This window comes from Denticeps clupeoides, unplaced genomic scaffold (assembly GCF_900700375.1).
Source record: "Denticeps clupeoides unplaced genomic scaffold, fDenClu1.1, whole genome shotgun sequence".
Lineage (NCBI taxonomy): Eukaryota > Metazoa > Chordata > Actinopteri > Clupeiformes > Denticipitidae > Denticeps > Denticeps clupeoides.
Window position 1 is genome coordinate 979,749 of NW_021629784.1, and position 18,417 is coordinate 998,165.

An 18,417-nucleotide genomic window follows, 5' to 3' on the forward strand; every position below is an offset into this window, starting at 1 on the left:
CAGGTCAGGGCTAGTGAAGGTGAATGCAGGAGCCCTGCATTTTTCATGCGACGCGGGAGGTGTTGCGTTGCAGCGAAAGCCTAGCCGCTAATCCCTGTGAATGGAATTCTGTGGCCGAGGACGGTGAGGACGGTTTCTGTTTATTCCTCCCTCTCTCTCTGGCGCGCTGCCCCTCCCCTCTTTATATCCGTATCGGTTTCTCTTTTACGCCGCTACTACACATCCAAATGTCGAGTGGGGCGGTCGGTGCCATTCACGCGATTCGCGGGGTGCCATCAAGTTAACAGACGAGCCACCAGGAGAGGGGCGCGGCTGCCAGGCGGCTGGCGACCGTCCCATCGTTCAGGCCGCAGTTCACGCGCCTCTGGGCTGAAATCATTCAACGAGGGTCTCGGGTTGCGGCTCCTCCTTCGCTGCTCCTACATCCAGGACACGATTCGAGATGTGACACGGAGAGGCTGAAGACACAGTTTTAGAGTCTCTTACAATAATTACCAGTCACTAAAACATAAGCGCAGATTGTAACTGATAGGTTTCAGCCTATTTAATCCAAAACAGTAAAGTGGCATCAGAAACATTTATACAAAATGCAGACATTAACACTAGCTGTTTTTATTCTTTCATGTGTAATGAAAAGGTGCTGTGATGAATATCACTGGGGCTGTGATGATCTGCTGACGTCATGCGGACTGTGATGTTGCCTCCTCGAGCAGCCTCGAATCCGTCTGCTTATTCTTAAATGAATTCTAATTTATGGGCAAAATTGGATCAGGAGGGTATCTATGACCTTTCCATCTAAGCAGACCAGCCTGTGATTGTGAGAGCCCTGTTTTTACCGTACGTCTCCATCACAGACATGCAGGTCGGAGGGAGCTGTAGCCTTTTAAAACTCCAGGATCTGTAATATATGACTTTTTTGAAGCCAGAAAAGAAGGTGGGGGGGAATCATTCCGTCCCCCTATGATGCTTGTTGGTTGCCATGGAGACAGTAGCAGTCAAAATAAAAGTCGCTCTTTCTTTCTCTCTCTCCCCCTTTTTTCCTTCCTATGAGAAACATATACATTGACACTGGCTTTCAGAAGCTCTCCACCACACAAACATAAGCCTGACGAACCTCGATCCCTCTCCATCAGTCTTCCATATTCTCAATTAGATCCTACAAATTTGAGGAAATGAGCCAGACTAACATGAGATCCTGATGTGTCAGATATGGCTGCTTGTGACCCCCAGAGTATGCGCCCTGCCCTCAGCTCATGGTTGTCTCGATTCTCTGAAGTTGCAGTCCTGGACTGCAAGGAGCCTCAAATCTTCTGACCCCAAAATCTATAAATATGCCCAGTGCTGGGTCCTGGTTGCCAGGATCCCTCCTGAATAGCTGATGTATGGAATAGCGCTCATTATTAATAGCTGTGACATGGGGGCCTGTGGTGAGCACTGCATTGCAGCAACACCTCCCTTCTTCCCCTCTCTCTCTCTCTCTCTCTCTCTCTCTCTCTCACTTTCTTCCACCCCACTGTCTCTTTCCGAGACGCCCTCACACTTCCCCCTTCTCGCTTGCTCTCTCCCGGTTCTCAACGCAGGATACGGTCTTCTTTTATAGCATGACTTGTGTTTTACACGCCACATACGTTCCCTTTGCAGGGACACACAGGCTTCTGCCGTAGTCTCCGCTGTCTGGAACTGGCAGACGGTCACTCACCCAGGCAGGCGCGCCGAATGCCCTGAGTGCGCAGAAAAAAAAAAAGAAAAAAAAAAAAGCCCAATACAGCATCCGTACCGTGATGATTCCGCAGCTCGGCCAACGCCCTCCAGGCGAACGGGCCGCCGCGCCAGCAAGAGGCGCGGTATCGACCAGGAAGGCAATCAGCCCAGACTGTGCATCTATTAATCAGTGCCGGTCGTCCGGAGAGGCAATATATTCAGCAGTTACATAAACAGGAGCAGAAAAAAATAAAAAAAAAACAGGCCGTGTGAGTGATAAGTGATATTAGATCGTTTCATCTAAGCTAATTCAGCCTCGGGCTCGACCAATCAAAACTCTGTCACAGCACTATATGATTCAAGCCATTCAAGGCAAATGAAATACGATAGTTCATGTTCTTATTGGTGTAGATTTGGCTCAATATACAACATATTAAATTGATCTGCATTACAACCAAAGGCCCGTTTTTCATGGTGCTGCGTGAGAGTTTGCCTTGATAACCTTTGATTATAGTACCATAGTCCCAGCAAAGCACATTTAATCATGAAACACAACAAACGACACCATGAAATCTCGTGCAACTTTCACCAAGTACTTCATTGGTAGCAAATTGGCACAACGATGTATAGATTCAACGTGGTCCACTTGGGGAATTCTCCGCATAATTCAAATGCTTTTTAACGTGCAGCTGCTCCTCCACACGAGACTGAGACCCAGACTGCGCAGCGTTGAATGTTAACAACTGGGCAGAAGTATGTGTGGCCTGTGAACATGAATAACAACACATGACTCCCACCAGTGACTGTCCACAAACAGCAGAGACGGGATGGGGGATCCGACTTTGTCTCACCTCTGCCTTTGCTCTTCTTTCTTTGATTGAGTGATGTTTTGCTTGCAGTTTGGTTCAATGATATTGACTAGCAGTCATCTCCTCGTCTCCCCTCCTTTGCCCTTGAGACCCTCACCGATGCTCAATGTTTGGAGAGAGAGAGGCTCACAACTGTAGCATCGTATCTCATGTTTTTTTAAGGTGACAAAAGTCCAAGTGTGACAACACCAGTGTAACCAACAACGACAACCAGTGAATCAGTGTTTTATAAGATTCTACGTTGCCCACATTGTATGAAGAGCCGTTCATTCTTGCGGCTGGTTGCTCTAAGTTATGATGACAACTGATAATTCCTTCCTAGAAATACGAAGGACACGGCCTTACTCTTTCTAGCTCATCTTCTGCCTACTACAGCAGCAGGCTGTCAAGTCCCCCTCCGATCTTAGTGCTGTCCTCAGCTAGCGCTGTCACAGGGAGGAGCTGTGGTGTCACAACGTCGCCGTCGCCGGCCCTGCTGTATATGGTAGCACGCTGCGCCGCTGTCAGCCGTGTCACGGCGCCGCGGGGCATCGGTGGAACTCAGACACGAACAGGCAGAGCTGACCTGGGCTCGCTGCAGCCGGGGCCTGAGACGCGTGGACTCGAATCTCGAAATTTGCAAGCACGTGAAACCCAGTTTGGTTCCTTTATTTAGCATCAGGATTCCCTGAAATGTGGATTTCAACTACAAACATTTGACTGAAGAAAATTATAATAGATTCAAACACAGGTTTTGTTTGAAGATAATACATTTGTACATGTACTTCTTTTGCACACACACATATAGGTCTATGTTGTGAAGTAAGGTCATGTGACACCACGTGACATTAACCTATTTCTTGGGTTCTTTGTAAAGTATGAACCCATGTCATGTAGGGTTCACCCCTGGCTAATGCAGGTTGGGATGTAGGGTAAGTGTGCTGCAATGCATTGTTAATGACATCATGGCTATTTCATGAGAATTTGTCGATGAAGAATGCGGTTCTTGGTATTAGAACTGAGGACAGACCACGCCGGCCCATAACTAGGGCACTAAGACAGTGTTAGAGACCAACAGCCATGAGGTGACAGTTGGTCTCACAAATAAGGCCCAGCAGGATGAGAGCATTGCTCATCATGACCAGTGAGACCAACGGGATCCATCCTAAAATCTGACACAGTTACTGAAGCCTAAAACCGAGCGCAAAAGCACATTTTCACACTGCCAACCGTCCCCGTCCCACCCAGCATCTTGACAAGCTGTGATGTGGTGAGTAATGCAGGTGTCGCAATGAGCAACTGTCAACCGGATAACGAACAAAAGCCAAGAGGACCACGCAAGGGCAATAATTACATACGTCAGCCAAAAATGAGACTTCTGTCCTCAATCTGAACAGCAGGCTGTCCTATTTTTTTTTTGTCCCCCCCCCAAAAAACATCATGACGAATGAGACAGCAGATTAGGGTGTAATTACAGTGTAATTTGGTACGGTGTGCACTTGACATAACCTGGTTTTGTAGAGACGTGTGATGGGAAAGGCGGGGTTACTCTCGCCGAGGAAGAGTCAGCGTGACATCATGGCTTCGACAGCCTCTCTCTCCACCATCTCCACCCCCCAAAACCGTCTTAGGGCAGTAAGGCGACATTTGGGCTTTTAAACGGGACGCTCCCTGTAGCATGGGGTCGGGGGAGTGGAGACGTTCTTTAAATTCTTTAGAGGGTTTATAAATAATTCGGAATGAGGAGCCGTGCATTACGTCTAAAGCCCTGCCCCCCCCCCAGTCTATAAGGGGGAGCCGTTGACGTCTCTCTGGACGACTCCCGCGCAGCGCTGCAGACAGGTGCCCGCCCCACCAGACGGCTGCACCCCGCCCGGCCCGCGCTCCGCTCAGTTAGCACCTGCCGGCGGGGCAGCTGGGTGGACAGGGCGGGCAGACAGGCCGGCCCCGGGAATGCAGACAGCTCCGGACCAGGTGCTGCTTGCCTACATATCTCTCTGGAGGACTGAATCAGACATTTGATTCTTTATGGAGGAGACAGAATTCTGTCTATAAAAAGCATTCAGCTCAGTAACACATTCATTAATAGTGTTGTAGTACTTTTGTCATGAGTATTCAGATGTAACACAATTCAAAATACACAATACAATTTGGCAACGCTATATTAGATTACCAAACACAATATTAATTAATAGTTCAATGGTTTAATACACAGCCACCCAATATATATGCAATCAATAATTTAAAATAAGTATTTACTGATCCTTTTTTGCTTAAATCTGTATACACGTGGCGGTGTCTTTTTTCCACTATAATAGTTTTTTTCTAGAATTACAGTCTCCTTACATACGGTTTTGCAATTTATCATGATGTACTGAATCATAACCCCTGTACCGTAATGTTTTGCATTATCAGATTCTTGCCAGCACTCAGCTTATACGGGTTTCTAAATAGGAACCACATTACTGATGTCAAAATCTGAGAATTTATCTAAAAAAGACTGGTGCGATATCAACAGAATGCAACTATATATTTCCTTGCAGGACTAGGCGGAGCAGCTATGCAACAGTGTTCTCTAAATATGCTCTAATGTGAATATGAACCAATTTTGTTTAAGGGATATATGGAGATCATGAAAAATTCAAGATGACATTTCATTGCTTCCAGACCTTAGATTTTCAGTCTGATATGTGAAATAAGAACATTGTTGGAAGTACACAGGGTTTTTTCCTATTATGTAAACATTGTAAATTTGGCGTAGAATTGCCATAATGAGCGTGAGCCCTTAGTGCATAATGGCCAGTTGTTAAGATAGGGATGCCGTTTAACTCCATCCATCAGCAGCTGCACTCGCAAATTATTCCACTCCAGTTCCAATGCCGATTCTGCCCAGAAAGAAAAAAAAAATCAATTCTCTTGTCCTGGGGGGCAAAAAGTGCGACTGGAAAACAAGCCGGCGTGGCAGTTCTGGGTCTGAAGCGGAAGCCGGGAAGCCAGGATTCGCTGCTCCAGATAGCTTGATCAGATTTGCCACCTACATGTCTGCCTCCCCTCTCCAATGCCAGACCTACTTCTTCTCGTCTACTTGCCTTTGACACAGATACGAGGGCTGGGATTCGCTCGTGATGCCGACTTTGTGACTATGTGACGCTTTATATGATAACGGCACAAAGACACGGCATCCAAATCCAGTGGTAATCCAGCCGAGACCGGGGAAGAGCACGGCGGAGCCTGGTAATCATCTTGGAATAAAGAAGTCAGGGTGAAGTTAAGAGTGTGTCAGACTGGAGGCGGCACAGGTTTGACAGAAAGCAGTCCATCCTAATGGCTTTGTTGTTCCCCAGCGAGATCAGCCCCCGTTTCTCTTAATTACCAGCTATTTGCCAAGCGCTGCTCACTTTATCCTTTTTTATTTTTTTTTTTCCTTCCACACAAGAGCCAGCGGTTATTTTCGGGAGGCAGTTAATTGCCGTGTTTATTCGCTTTTGAAAAATGTGAATGAAGCCATGCACCGTGCTGCGGCTGCCGAAAGCTGCATGTGCTTAATTAGCTTTCATTTAAAAAAAAAAAAAAAAAAGGGGAGATAGGAGGGAGAGAGGGGAGTGCGGGTGAAAAATGAAGACGCCAGTCTCCCCGTGTCTGTCATGAACGTAAATTCTGACAGTTCTCTCTCTATCACATGGCACGGATATCTGCAGGGAGAAAGAAATCAATGCACAGCCACCTTCCTCCACCTTGCACTCCTCTTCCGCCACCCGTTACACTTCCTTTCATCGCTATTCATTAATTCAACAGGGGTTTGAAATTAGGGATGGGAGAAGAAGGGGAGGGGGAAGTAGGTCACAGACGTCCTTTCAGTGTGCAATGGGTGTTAATGGAATCCTAATCAGAGCCTGGCTAATCATTGGCCTCTAATACACCAAGCTCTGTCTCTAATGGGGTAGAATAGAGGCAGTGGGGTGACTGGGCTGAGGGAATGTGGCGGGGGGTTAATATATTGGCCGAGCCAATCAGAGTGTTTCAGTCCTAAGCAGATATACCCAATTTTCACAGCGGAAAAATCGACTCAAAAGAAGCACACAGACAATTTTAAAAAAGAAAACTGTCCCCAAATGCTATAAAAAAAATCTTATTAGAATTACAAAAGTACAAAACAGGTGACCTGAGACTATGAAGCTCTATTATAAACTGGGAATAATTAAGGCACTATTTTCAAACTGGCACAATGTGCTTGTTCTTGTTTTATCAATGAATGTAAATCCAGAGGAGGATTACACTAGCAAACAAGCCCCATGCTTGGCGCATAGTGCTGCGCTTAGTACTAGTTTTAAAACAGTGCCCTAAATAGAGTTGTGTTTCACATTTGATCTGGTGAGTAAAAACATGACGAATTATTTCTCATTTCGTAAGAAAAAGAAAAATCACTTGATCTATCACTTTTTCTAACTTGGTTTTTATATTATCCATCTTAAAATCGAAAAAGTACTTAATCTCTTTTCTGATTTATTAGGATCATTTTATAGAGTAAAATCACATAGAAATTATAGCGACTTAGATCAGTCGCTGATGTTATGTTCCCTCTTCAATTCACCATAATGAAATACACCAGACACTTGGTGTTCGAGTCCGAGTTAAACAGGAGGGATGGAAACTTCTGGGTAGTGTCATCAATTGAACTGTGTGTTTGCCTGCACACTTCATGTTTCCAGCAACCTGTGTTTAGCACACAGAGAGACATGAACAGGCGGCGGCCTGCTCTATGTCAGTGGGACTCACTGGCAAACCCGGACCCTTTGATCAGCAGACACCGTCCCATCAGATGATCACTGCAGAGCACTCGACAGCACAAAATCAGTCTGTTTGTAAATGAAAATGGCCTGATCCTACGCCAGGGACCACATGAGCCACTCAGCATTTTGACGTACCCCAAAGCTAAGGCCAGGTGAGCCCTTACCTTGCTTTTGTGGTACCAGTATGATATCATGTTGCTGTGTTCTGGACATATCAAGTGTACAGTTAGGTTGAATATGTGTGCCCTCATCCACACAAACCACCACAAGCATTACTGAAAATATTGAGGCGGGGACACACAGAAGGTGAAGATACATTCATTTTAAGGCTGGATGATCCATCACTTGTACCACCCTGACCTCAGCAGCCTGAAACTGATTATTTATTCATTCATCCCTACTTTCCCTCTTTTAGACTTTTGATGAAAAGACGGTTGTATATGGACACACTTGCCTATGAACCAGAATTCCACAAAGTCTCAGGTTCAAATCCCATTTACTACCATTGTGTCCCTGAGCAAGACATTTAACCCTGAGTGTCTCCAGGGGGACTGTCCCTGTAACTACTGATTGTAAGCCGCTCTGGATAAGGGCATCTAATAAATGCTGTAAATGTGAATAAATAAAGTTAATTGTTGTGTTGTTCTGCATGTTGCACCCTTGGCAGGCAGCAGTCCGGGTCTGGAGAACTGTGCCGAGCAGCTCTGCATGTGTGGTTTGCATTAGAGAGTCAACTGGAAATGACCTCTTTCCGTCTGTGGTCAAGACCGAGGCCATTAGTGGTGCACTGTGTGTCCTACATGTCTAATGTATGTGTGGTCAAGCATGAGCTGGTGTTTCAGCCACAGTTAATGTCTAAAGGCTGAAACTGCTGACACAATGAGACCAATTTGTGTGAAAACACTTGATCCGTACACACACAACTAGAGACCTTTACTTATCACTGGCAAAACTACTTATGTGTGGATTACTCAGCAATGGATTTTAATATTCAAACAAGCAAATCAGAAAGATCACAAAAACATTAATATTTATAAGCACTTATATGTACCACGGCACTGTTTTGAAACAAAATGGCCACAATCATGCTTCTAAGGTTCAGACTGGAGCAAAAATTACCCTTCTGACTATAGCCTATAGTCAGACTATAGCCACAGGTCTTGTTCTGTCTTCATTACAGATTCCACTCTGGTAAATTATGCCGTTTGATTCAGACTAACAAGCCTGTATGAGAGCTGCTCCATGACTAATTAAAACGAGGCAATTCAGGATCACATGAAAGACTGTTGCACCTCACCTGCTGAGCTCTTGCACTCAATAATTCAACCGCTTGAGCTCACGCTCAGCTGAGGGGGAAAGAAAGGGGGAGAAACAAAAACAGCCCCCCGGATGGAAAGGGCAGGTGTGTCATGTGCAGCGGGTGACCAGGGGGTCCCACAGGTACCACAGCCACAAAAAAAAAAAAAAAAAAAAAAAAAAGGAATATAAATTTCGTGCCATTTCATTTGTATTATAAAGCACCTGAGTCGTAGACTAATCTCTATGGAGCAAAACCACAAAATCCAATAGACAACAATCATGCAGAAAGTAATATTTTCATTAAATACATGTAAAAAAAAACCAATAATCATCATCTAACTAGACTCCAATGTCCTTGATTTGATGCATTAACGTCTGAAAAGACTGAAAAATGTAGCTGATTTTCGCACAGTTTAAAACCAGCAGCCAGCTGCTGATGCATGTGAGGGCGCTCCACCCGCAATTCTATAATTACTCCCGGGATCTGTGGCGCAGTAATCCATATGCACTGTGACAGGTGGGCCATGCAAGAGCCCAAGCTCCGCAGACCACACACAGCGGCTGAGCAGCGGTGCTCAGACAAGGGGGAATCGGGCTGTGTCTACAAGATCACTGGTCTTTACTGACATCCTAGCGATTTCTCAGGGATCAGGCTGAATATCCCACAGCAGCCTCTGATGGGCGGAATTCAATACACCCAAAATGTTGAAATACTTTTTTTGCACGTGTAAATATGAAAATACAGTCAATCGCTAAATGCAATTAACAGTCGGAAGGGCCCAGAGCAGCTCGGCCTCCGGCGTTGTTTATCTCTGCCCGAGGAAATGCACTCCGGAGCCGGCTGCCATGCCTAGGGTTTATCCCTCAACCATGACTTAATTATCTAATAGAATCTACTGAGGTTTATTTTATTGAATAATTAATGACCTTGTGACAAACAACTCCTGGGGAATTACGGGGGAGAAGGCAGACTGCATTCTGCTCACGGATCTGCCAGCAACAAAAGGCAAAGAAAGCAAAGGGTTTAAAGCAAAAAGCACGGACCAACATGCCAAACCAGGGGAGAGGTGGGTCCGGTCTGATAAAGAGAATCTTTTCCCATGGTGGCCGTTGACTTGGTGGAGAAACTGGGCCCAGGCCAGGGAATGTAATGGTAGCTGTCCACAAGTCCTGCAAGCCTGACTGTTGAGCTAATGGTTCTAGGTCTTTAGAAAGGAACTGAGGACTGGTCATAGTATGGGAAACAAATATCTGAAATATTCAGCATGTGTGTTTCACTTAAAGTCTAGGGAATTTTGGTGTTTGCTTAGAAACAGTCACTTAAATTCTTGCAATTATAACAGCAGTGGTTGAAAAACTTTATTGAGCAAAAGCAGGAGGTCAAATTAATAATCAATAATAAAAAAAAAACACCTAATGGATGAACTGAGTAACACTGCTCTCACTAATCTAACAGTTGACACTTTTGTTTAACATAGAACCATATTTCCCACATATTTCAATCCCAAACTCCACCCACCCACCCACAAATCCCCAAACATGCTACACATTGTTAATAGTCTGTCCCTCCATGCACCTACAAACCTCATATCTTTACCACCAAGAACTGAAAAGATTAAGAGTAAAATGGCAACCAAAGGCCTGAGAATTTGTACCCGACGACAGTGGGTACAAAGTTTAACTAAGCTTAATGGTCCCATGACAATTTTTTTTGCTTTTATATAGGTCTTATTTTTCCCCTAATACAATATCTGAAGTTTGGTGCAGACAGGTCATGTCTGTGTTTTTCCCAAAAAATAAAATGAACCCATTTGTGCTCATTTTTACATACAATCATCAAGCAACTGCAATGCTTCGCACATTTTTAAGCCATGACAGTCGGTGAAGTTACTTTTTTAGGGGAGGGGTGGAAAATTCTCTGGGTGGAAAAAGCATGAGAAATATATATATGTATATATGACAACATAAGGGGACCTAGTGGTGGCCTATCGGTTAAGCAAGCGGCCCCGTAATCAGAAGGTTGCCGTTTCGAATCCCGATCCGCCAAGGTGCCACTGAGGTGCCACTGAGCAAAGCATCGCCTGTCATGGCCACCCACTGCTCACTCAGGGTGATGGTTAAATGCAGAGGACAAATTTCACTGTGTGCACCGTGTGCTGTGCTGCTGTGTATCACATGTGACAATCACTACACTTAAATTCCAGATCAGACCGCCTGAGTTGCCGCTCTCTGAACAACAAAGCAGAATGACCAAAGCACTCTTTACATCTATCGTATGTCTAGGCACTGCAGGACCATAGGCTAGGGGAACTCATATTAATGTTAAACAATCTCACAGAGTGAAATTTTTAGACTACTACCAACAGGAATGTAGGATAACACAAGAGCCTGGAAAATCCACTACTGAGCAAGACATAAAACGATGGGTAACACGATGTGTGTCCCTTTAATCCTACTGGACAGAACATATATAATAATAATCACTCAGTGACAACATTAATTTCAATATTTATGCACACTGTGAGCATTAATCCACTCTAAACCAAGACCACACAATCCGGTCTTGCCTACTTCCGGATAATTACATGTACTGACAAAGCAGGAGTAAAGGCCAAGGTCCTGCTCTTAAAGCCAAATGAAACCATGGATGCTAGCATGCAACCCTAAAAGAAGAGGATCTTCTCCATCCGCGGGGCACCATGGCAACAGCAGCCCTGCACAACACACAGCAAATAGGAGTCGATGAGCCCTCTTCTGACGGGGCACAGCTGTACCCCCTCTGAGTCACCGATTCATTTACTTACGTAGTGAGCAACAAATCGCCCGATAACACAATTTGAACACACATTTCTCAAAAGGATTTGTGGTGTCATCGAACAGCAGCCAAATTCAATCTACGGTCCCTAGGTTGCGGCACAGGCTGCAATCAACACGTCCCAGTGATTTATGAGTTTGTGCTATGTCTTACTGTTAAAGGAATATAGAGGGCTGGGACATATCAAATACCTCAAGCACCAGCATTCGGTCCACATTACATTTTACAAGTAATCAGAATACATTAAAAAAAAAAAAAAAAAAAAACATTTAGAATACAGTATTCTGAATGCATTACCTAATGGCATTGAATAGAAATATGAAATTAGTAAGGATTTAAGAAAGCTTCAAACAGGAAATCAGTATTTTTGTATTTTCAAAAAACTTCCAGGAATAATATTATTAAGAATAAAAAATAATTAAGCACACAATGCCTAATATAATATACATTGCTCAAAACACAAAAATAAGAAATTTGAGATCTGAATGAATGAAACATTCTTCTAAATTATAAATAACACTTTTTTACATGCATCTAATAACACTTTTTTTACATTGAATGTACTGACAACAAAGTTTAGTGAGACATGACGTCCCAGATGTGCTCAACTGGACTCAGGTCTGGGGAACGGGCGGGCCAGTGCATACCATGAATGCCTTTGTCGTGCAGGAACTGCTGACACACTCGACACTGAGGATCTCATCTCGGTACCTAATGGCAGGCAGGCTACCTCTGGCAAGCACTTGGAGGGCTGCGTGGCCCCCAGACAAATGCAACCCCACACCATTACAGACCCACTGCCAAACCGGTCATGCTGAAGGAGGTTGAAGGCAGCAGAACATTCTCCTTGGCGTCTCCAGACTCATCTGTGAAGAGCACGGGGCACATTCTTGGTGTTCTCTGGCAAATGCCAAACATGCTGCACTGTGTTGGGCTGTAAGCACAACCCCCACATGTGGACGTTGGGCCCTCATACCACCCTCATGGAGTCTGTATCTTAACATTATCTTAACATGCTTCCCCTGTTCCTCTTTGTACAAAGGTGGAGGTATCGGTCCTGCTGCAGGGTTGTTGTTGCCCTTCTACGGCCTCCTCCACATCTTCTGATGTTCTGACCTGTCTCCTGGTAGCGCCTCCATGCTGACAGACACAGTAAACCTTTTTGCCACAGCTTGATGTGCCATCCTGGATGAGCTGCACTACCTGAGCCACTTTTGTGAGTTGTAGACTCCGTCTCATGCTGCCACTAGAGTAAAAGCACCTCCAGCATTCAAACGTGACCAGAACATCAGCCAGAAAGTATAGGAACTGAGAACTGTGGTCACCACCCACAGAACCACACCTTAATTGCCTACAATTTTTGCCTGTTGTCTAATCCAGTTGCACAACAGCATGCAAATTCGATTTTCAATTTTTTTATTTCACAGAAGTGAGATGGACTTGGAGTTATATTGTGTTGTTTAAGTGTCCCCTTTATTTGAGCAGTGTATTTCTCATCATCTCCTCTTCGCATTCGCCTCTTTTTCCAGGCTGGTCTGAGCGGAGGTGGGAAGCTCCCCTCCTGATTTCCATGCTGTTGCCATGAGCGCAGGGCCAGCTGCGAGGCTACAGGCCTTGGGGAACCAGCACAGTCAAGTGCAAAATGGCCACCTGGTGCATCCAAGCTTCTGAGGAGCTAATCGAAAGCCCTCATTACGAGTTCAATGGCTGCAAAGAAGTGACCCGTAGCGAAAGGCTAAACAAGCAATACCCCCTTAGACTCATCAACAGCAAATGCAGGATTAAAATTACGCTCTAACGTGCAATGCAATGATCCGATCAGAATATACAATCAAATTGAAGTCAGAAGGTGAAGCTGTGGGTGTGTTTCTTCAAGGCAGTTCCGGAAATTACCGTTTTCACACAGTAAGCGCTGCCTTGTGATCTGCCCCGGGAGGCTAAAACCTGACCGTGCCTGAGCTGAGGCTATTAAAGGACTCAAAGTGTCACATTAACACTAACTGAGGCTTGTGATTGCAGAGTTTCTGTGTTAATCACAGTCATAATGTGCCACTGTTCAGGCCACACCCAGACAAAATAATGAAATCGAAGACAGAGAGAGAGAGAGAGAGAGAGAGAGACAGAGAGAACAAGGAGCAATGGAACTAAGCAAATCAGTGTTTTGGGTGGACGCATTGAGCAAGAAAAAAAAAAAAAAAATCACATGATCAAAAAACAATTGTCCAGCAGCATCCATGGTCTCTTTACACGCAAACATGTAGACTGGGCTCTCAAAAAAACCCCAAAAAAACACGATGCATTCAGACATTTATAAAGCCTTGGATCTCCTTCCAGGGCTGGTATACAGACAAACTCGCTCCTCCTTTATTTCCCTCTCAGTACATGCCACATAGTCGGTTTAGCCCAATTTTTTTTTTTGGTCGCCTGAATGTGCTTTGATCTCTGGATGATTGTTCTACGAAGAAGGAAAAAACACTCAGGTCCACGGTTAATTCCCTCTGACCAGATCGAGCGGCCATTAGGCGAATGAGAGCACGGCATACAGCATCCTTACATGTCATTACCCGCAGCCCCACCAAGCCCCACACTTCAGGGATTACACGTTTTATTCGGTGGGAAACTGATAAGAAAGGACTCATTTTCAGGCCTGGGCTAAGAAATAAAAAGCTAAAAAGAGAGACAGAGATATTTCTGTACAAGACCTGATCTATATACGAATTAAATTTAGACTTTTTACATGCAATTCTAAAATAGAGCTCTTTAAATGTGGGGTATTCCCCCATGAATCACAGCAAAGCTCCTCGCTAAACCTGCAAGCGGCCAATGCGAGAGACCACAGCAGCCCCTGAGCAGCTGTGCAGAAGGTGCGGTTCGGGTAATTATTAACCTACGGAGGGCCAGATGCAGCGACCACCTCGGCCGCAACTCCCCAGCATCACACGGCACCGCAGCCCACCCTAAAATTAGGGTGGAGATAAGTGGCGGTCCGAAGCCCATGTCCGCTCCACACGGGCCCAGTGGGCTAAACCGCCTCCCTGTCAACCATCGCCGCGGCTGCGACCGCGCCGTCGGACACATGCTAACCCAAAAGGCTTCTAATAATAGCGTTACGTTTCAGAATGGGATGAGGCCATGGCTCAGAGTCTGTTAGCTCATCTCTTGGCCTGGTGTAAGGCCCTCAGAGACAAATGAAAAGGGACAAAATGTCATCTTTCATTTCCCTCTCGTCACGTTGCAGTTCGCCATGATTACATTTCTCTCCATCTGGTACAGGACGTCCCTGCCATAACTTTCCACTGTTGCTCTGTAGGCCCGGAGCTGTGCGAGACGTGGACTGGGAAGCAGCAAGCTACTCGTCACATAAGAGCCAATGTGAGTCACCGCGTCCGGGGCGGTTGCGGACTTTCGGATATCGTTGCCACGTCAATCATCAGCCGATCAAGGTTTAAGACTGTTCGTTTTTCCCGTATTTTTTACCCTGACTCATTCCAGTTAGTGCAGGCACGTTTATCTCAGGACCTTTGATCCCACAAAAAAAGAATCCGGATTAGCCTAACAAAGGGGAAATAAGTACAGGGAAGAAGATAATGAGACGGTGTGGTCTTACCTCGGCTGCCCGTCGCCAGGTCGGCCACTTTTTGAAAGGCATCGAGGAAAGCCGCTACAGCAACAACGGTCGTCCTGGCGATAAACAAAAAAAAAGATACACACGTGCATAAAATGAACACCTTTTTTTTGGCGACCTTTGAACACCCGAGCAAAGTGAAAGTGAAAATTGTCATAATGGGACCTCAGTGGCACCTTGGCGGTTCAGGATTCGAACCTGCAACCTTTCGATTATGGGTCCGGCTTCCTTACCACCACTGTATCTGTCTGATGTTACAGGGATATTTGCTTCGTTTTTCTGCTCCATGGCTAATAGCCTTGTGAACTTGACCTCAGCCTGCATCAATCTAGAATGGGAAGGAACAAATGATGGATTCGCCAGTGGACTGGACCCCAGTTTGGTCATATAACCCAGCCAATGCTTGTTAAGTCTCACTGGTTGTGACTTTATATTTTGGGAAGTAGGACGTTCCACCAGTTTTCCCACTATTGTTCGATACTACCCATACATTTTTGAATGCATTTTTCATTGCAGATTTGAACAACTGTTCCTGCAGGGTTACTATTTACATTTCCCAACATGAAATCATGATCGTGAGGTCGGCACACAAAGACTGGTATTCTGAAGGGCTGAGAAATGTCCTAGTATGAGCCTGCATAACACAATAGAAAGTTAGGCGTCCTACTTATTTCAAGGCCATTTGCTCTGTTGCATCATGGTTGCATCAGACTATAGGCACCCCACTGACATGAGGAGTCGATGTAGCAAATGCAAAGAATTTACCCAAAGCAACGAGTCGATTATGTTCATAGAAGCAACTGGCCACAACAACGTAGACATAAAAACATCTAAAAGAGTGAAAATGATGATCAAAACATTCCCAGGTCTCACTTCAGAGACCTCATCCGCTCTTCCTTTAGCATTCATCCACATTTCGGGGGACAGAGATAAAGATTAATCCTCTGAAAATCTGATCAAATTGGGATTACTTCTACATGCATGCATGGTGACCCTTAATCTGCAATTACAAAGTACCTGAAATGCTTGTACACAGCCGGGCTCTTCTAGAAATACGCCGAAAGGTTCCAGCTGAAGCTGAAACTGTCTCAGCAGGGGTTCCGGCAAATTGACGTTTAATGAGTTCTAGGTTCACTACAGGTCAGCAAATACAATCCATCATCTGGTCTGTAGTTCCTTTTATTCATGGCACAAAGCGAGCCGCATCTCAGAGTAAATGAATGTAGCTTTTCAACATTGAATGTTCTTTCATCATTATTCAAACGTTACATAATATGAATATGAATATACCTCGCTGACAAACCATAGGGAATTATCTTAATAGGGAACACCACCTATCATAAAAATGCCATCTAGCCCAAACTCTACTAGTTGGGATTAAGTGCCACCAGATCGTCAGATGAGATCATCTGTATTTTATTGTCTGTTTGGTCCGAGCCAAAGACTGACATTCCTGAGTGAAAATGGTTTGTTTTTGTCTGAAAGTGTTGTTCAATTTGGGCTTTTTGACACATATCCTTCATTAATACTTGGTTTCAGAACCACTGTGCCTCTATAATGTGTATTAATGTATTTGTTATGCATTAAAATGACATCATAGCTTGAACTACTTGAACCCTTGCAGATGATCTTACTCTGAGCTGTTCAGTTTTTGACACTGCAGCATTTCTCATTCGTTGCTTTTGCTTCTGTCGAGTGGACTGAGATCCAGGCGTCATTTTTTAAGACGAGAGGGTTAACCAACAGTAACCCACGGCCCAGAATAAATCACCTGCCGCACTGTGCCAGCCTCCTCAGCAGAGATAATGAGTTTATGATTTGATCATTAATCTCGGATGATGAAAGGTTAATTGAGTTTTAGGTTGCATGTTTCTGTCTTTCTTTCCCGTACCTCGTATAAAAAAAAAAAAGCAAAAGAAAAAAGAAGGACCCACCGCTGACCTTCAGAGTGACAAACTCAGTGATTCAGAAATGTGACAACCTAGGTCAGGGCCACCAGGCTCTTCTGATAGGACACTTTGTGCACAGTGTTGTGTGTGGGGGATGGGGGGAAATGAGGACACATCCCGTCACCCCACATCTTACCTGAGCTGGGACTGCAGCTTGCCTGCCTTGCTGATGAAGTCCTCCCAGATCGGATAACTGCTCTGGAGAGATAAAAAAAGGAGAAAGTTTACACAGAGACACTCTCATACCTTCTAATCTGACTAAAAAGTACAGAATTATCCTAAAACCAGATGTACCTAAAGATAAGGTCAAGGCTTATAATAGTCTTTGAGGGTCAGTTTGCTATTTGTGGATTAAGTGTAGTTCTAGACTAAAAGCTTTTTCAAATATGGAACTTTTCTGGTTAAATGTTGTTTATATATATATGCACAAAAAATGCAGGAAACAAAATAAGTACATAAGACAGACCTGTGTTGGCTGCTGTTTTGCATTTGGCTTTACTTCTCTGTTATGGTAAAAGTTTGATTCATTTTTGGTAGAACAGAAAATGGGGGAAAAAATGTTCTTGTCCACAATTCAATTTGGTTTCTTGTTAGTGGTTTTACTGTAGAAATGACATTTAGTACAAATGAGTAGATAGAGTAAAATGTAAAGAACAGCCACAAGCTCATTAAACCACTGAAAGCTAGTGATGTAGAAGACAGGAGCAGATCCCCCTCTCTTTGAAACGCACAGACGGCGCTTGACTCCGGTCTGGCCTGCCCTCGCTCCCTGCTGGACCCAGAAAAGTGGGGCAGAATGTATAAATAAGTGGCTCCGGCCAGGGAGGCCAGGCAGGGGATGCGTATGGTGGTGCGTCTGGCCTACGCATCTGTCATCGGGGCAGTCTGGGTCAAACCCGCTGGCCCACTCTGCAGCTGTGACCTTAGGGGTCAACATGTCCAGCGTCTCCCGGATGTCCAGAGCGTCCCGACCGATCAGAAGTCCAGCACTCGGACGCTGTAAATAGCCGCGCCGTTTCCGCTTGTCCTTTCAGAAGGTATTGATGGACAGCGTCACCTCCTCCTCCAGTTCTATACCCACATCCGTCACCAGGGGCCTGGAGTGTGACGTCTAAACGGCTCAGTTCGGCCCCCTTTGTTTGATCGTGAGGGCCTGGCAACCGTTGCCATGACAACACGTGAAAAGGGCCGATGACGCTGCAGTTTGATCCACCCGGCAGCGCTGTCAGAGCATCCCCGCCGCACCGCTTTCATTTTAGACAATAACACACGCCCAAAGCCATCATTCACACAACATCAACACAACATATGCTGCCAACTGCTGAATATTCCATATTTCAGCGTGGAACTGTGTCGTTTAAATAAGCCACAGCGTAATGGCCACGGGTTT

General features: G+C 45.0%; 1 protein-coding gene across 6 annotated transcripts in view; it reads right to left on the reverse strand.

The window, feature by feature from the left end:
- Window positions 1–18,417, reverse strand: part of LOC114774226 (protein MTSS 1-like) — a 31,810-nt gene that overhangs the window by 11,413 nt on the left and 1,980 nt on the right. For all 6 annotated transcript variants that reach the window (XM_028966146.1, XM_028966147.1, XM_028966149.1 and 3 more), the window contains exons 2-3: window positions 17,164–17,225; window positions 15,061–15,134 (exon numbers count right to left, since the gene is read on the reverse strand). In XM_028966146.1, the coding sequence (XP_028821979.1) occupies window positions 15,061–15,134; window positions 17,164–17,225 (136 nt within the window). The remainder of the gene's footprint in view (window positions 1–15,060; window positions 15,135–17,163; window positions 17,226–18,417) is intronic.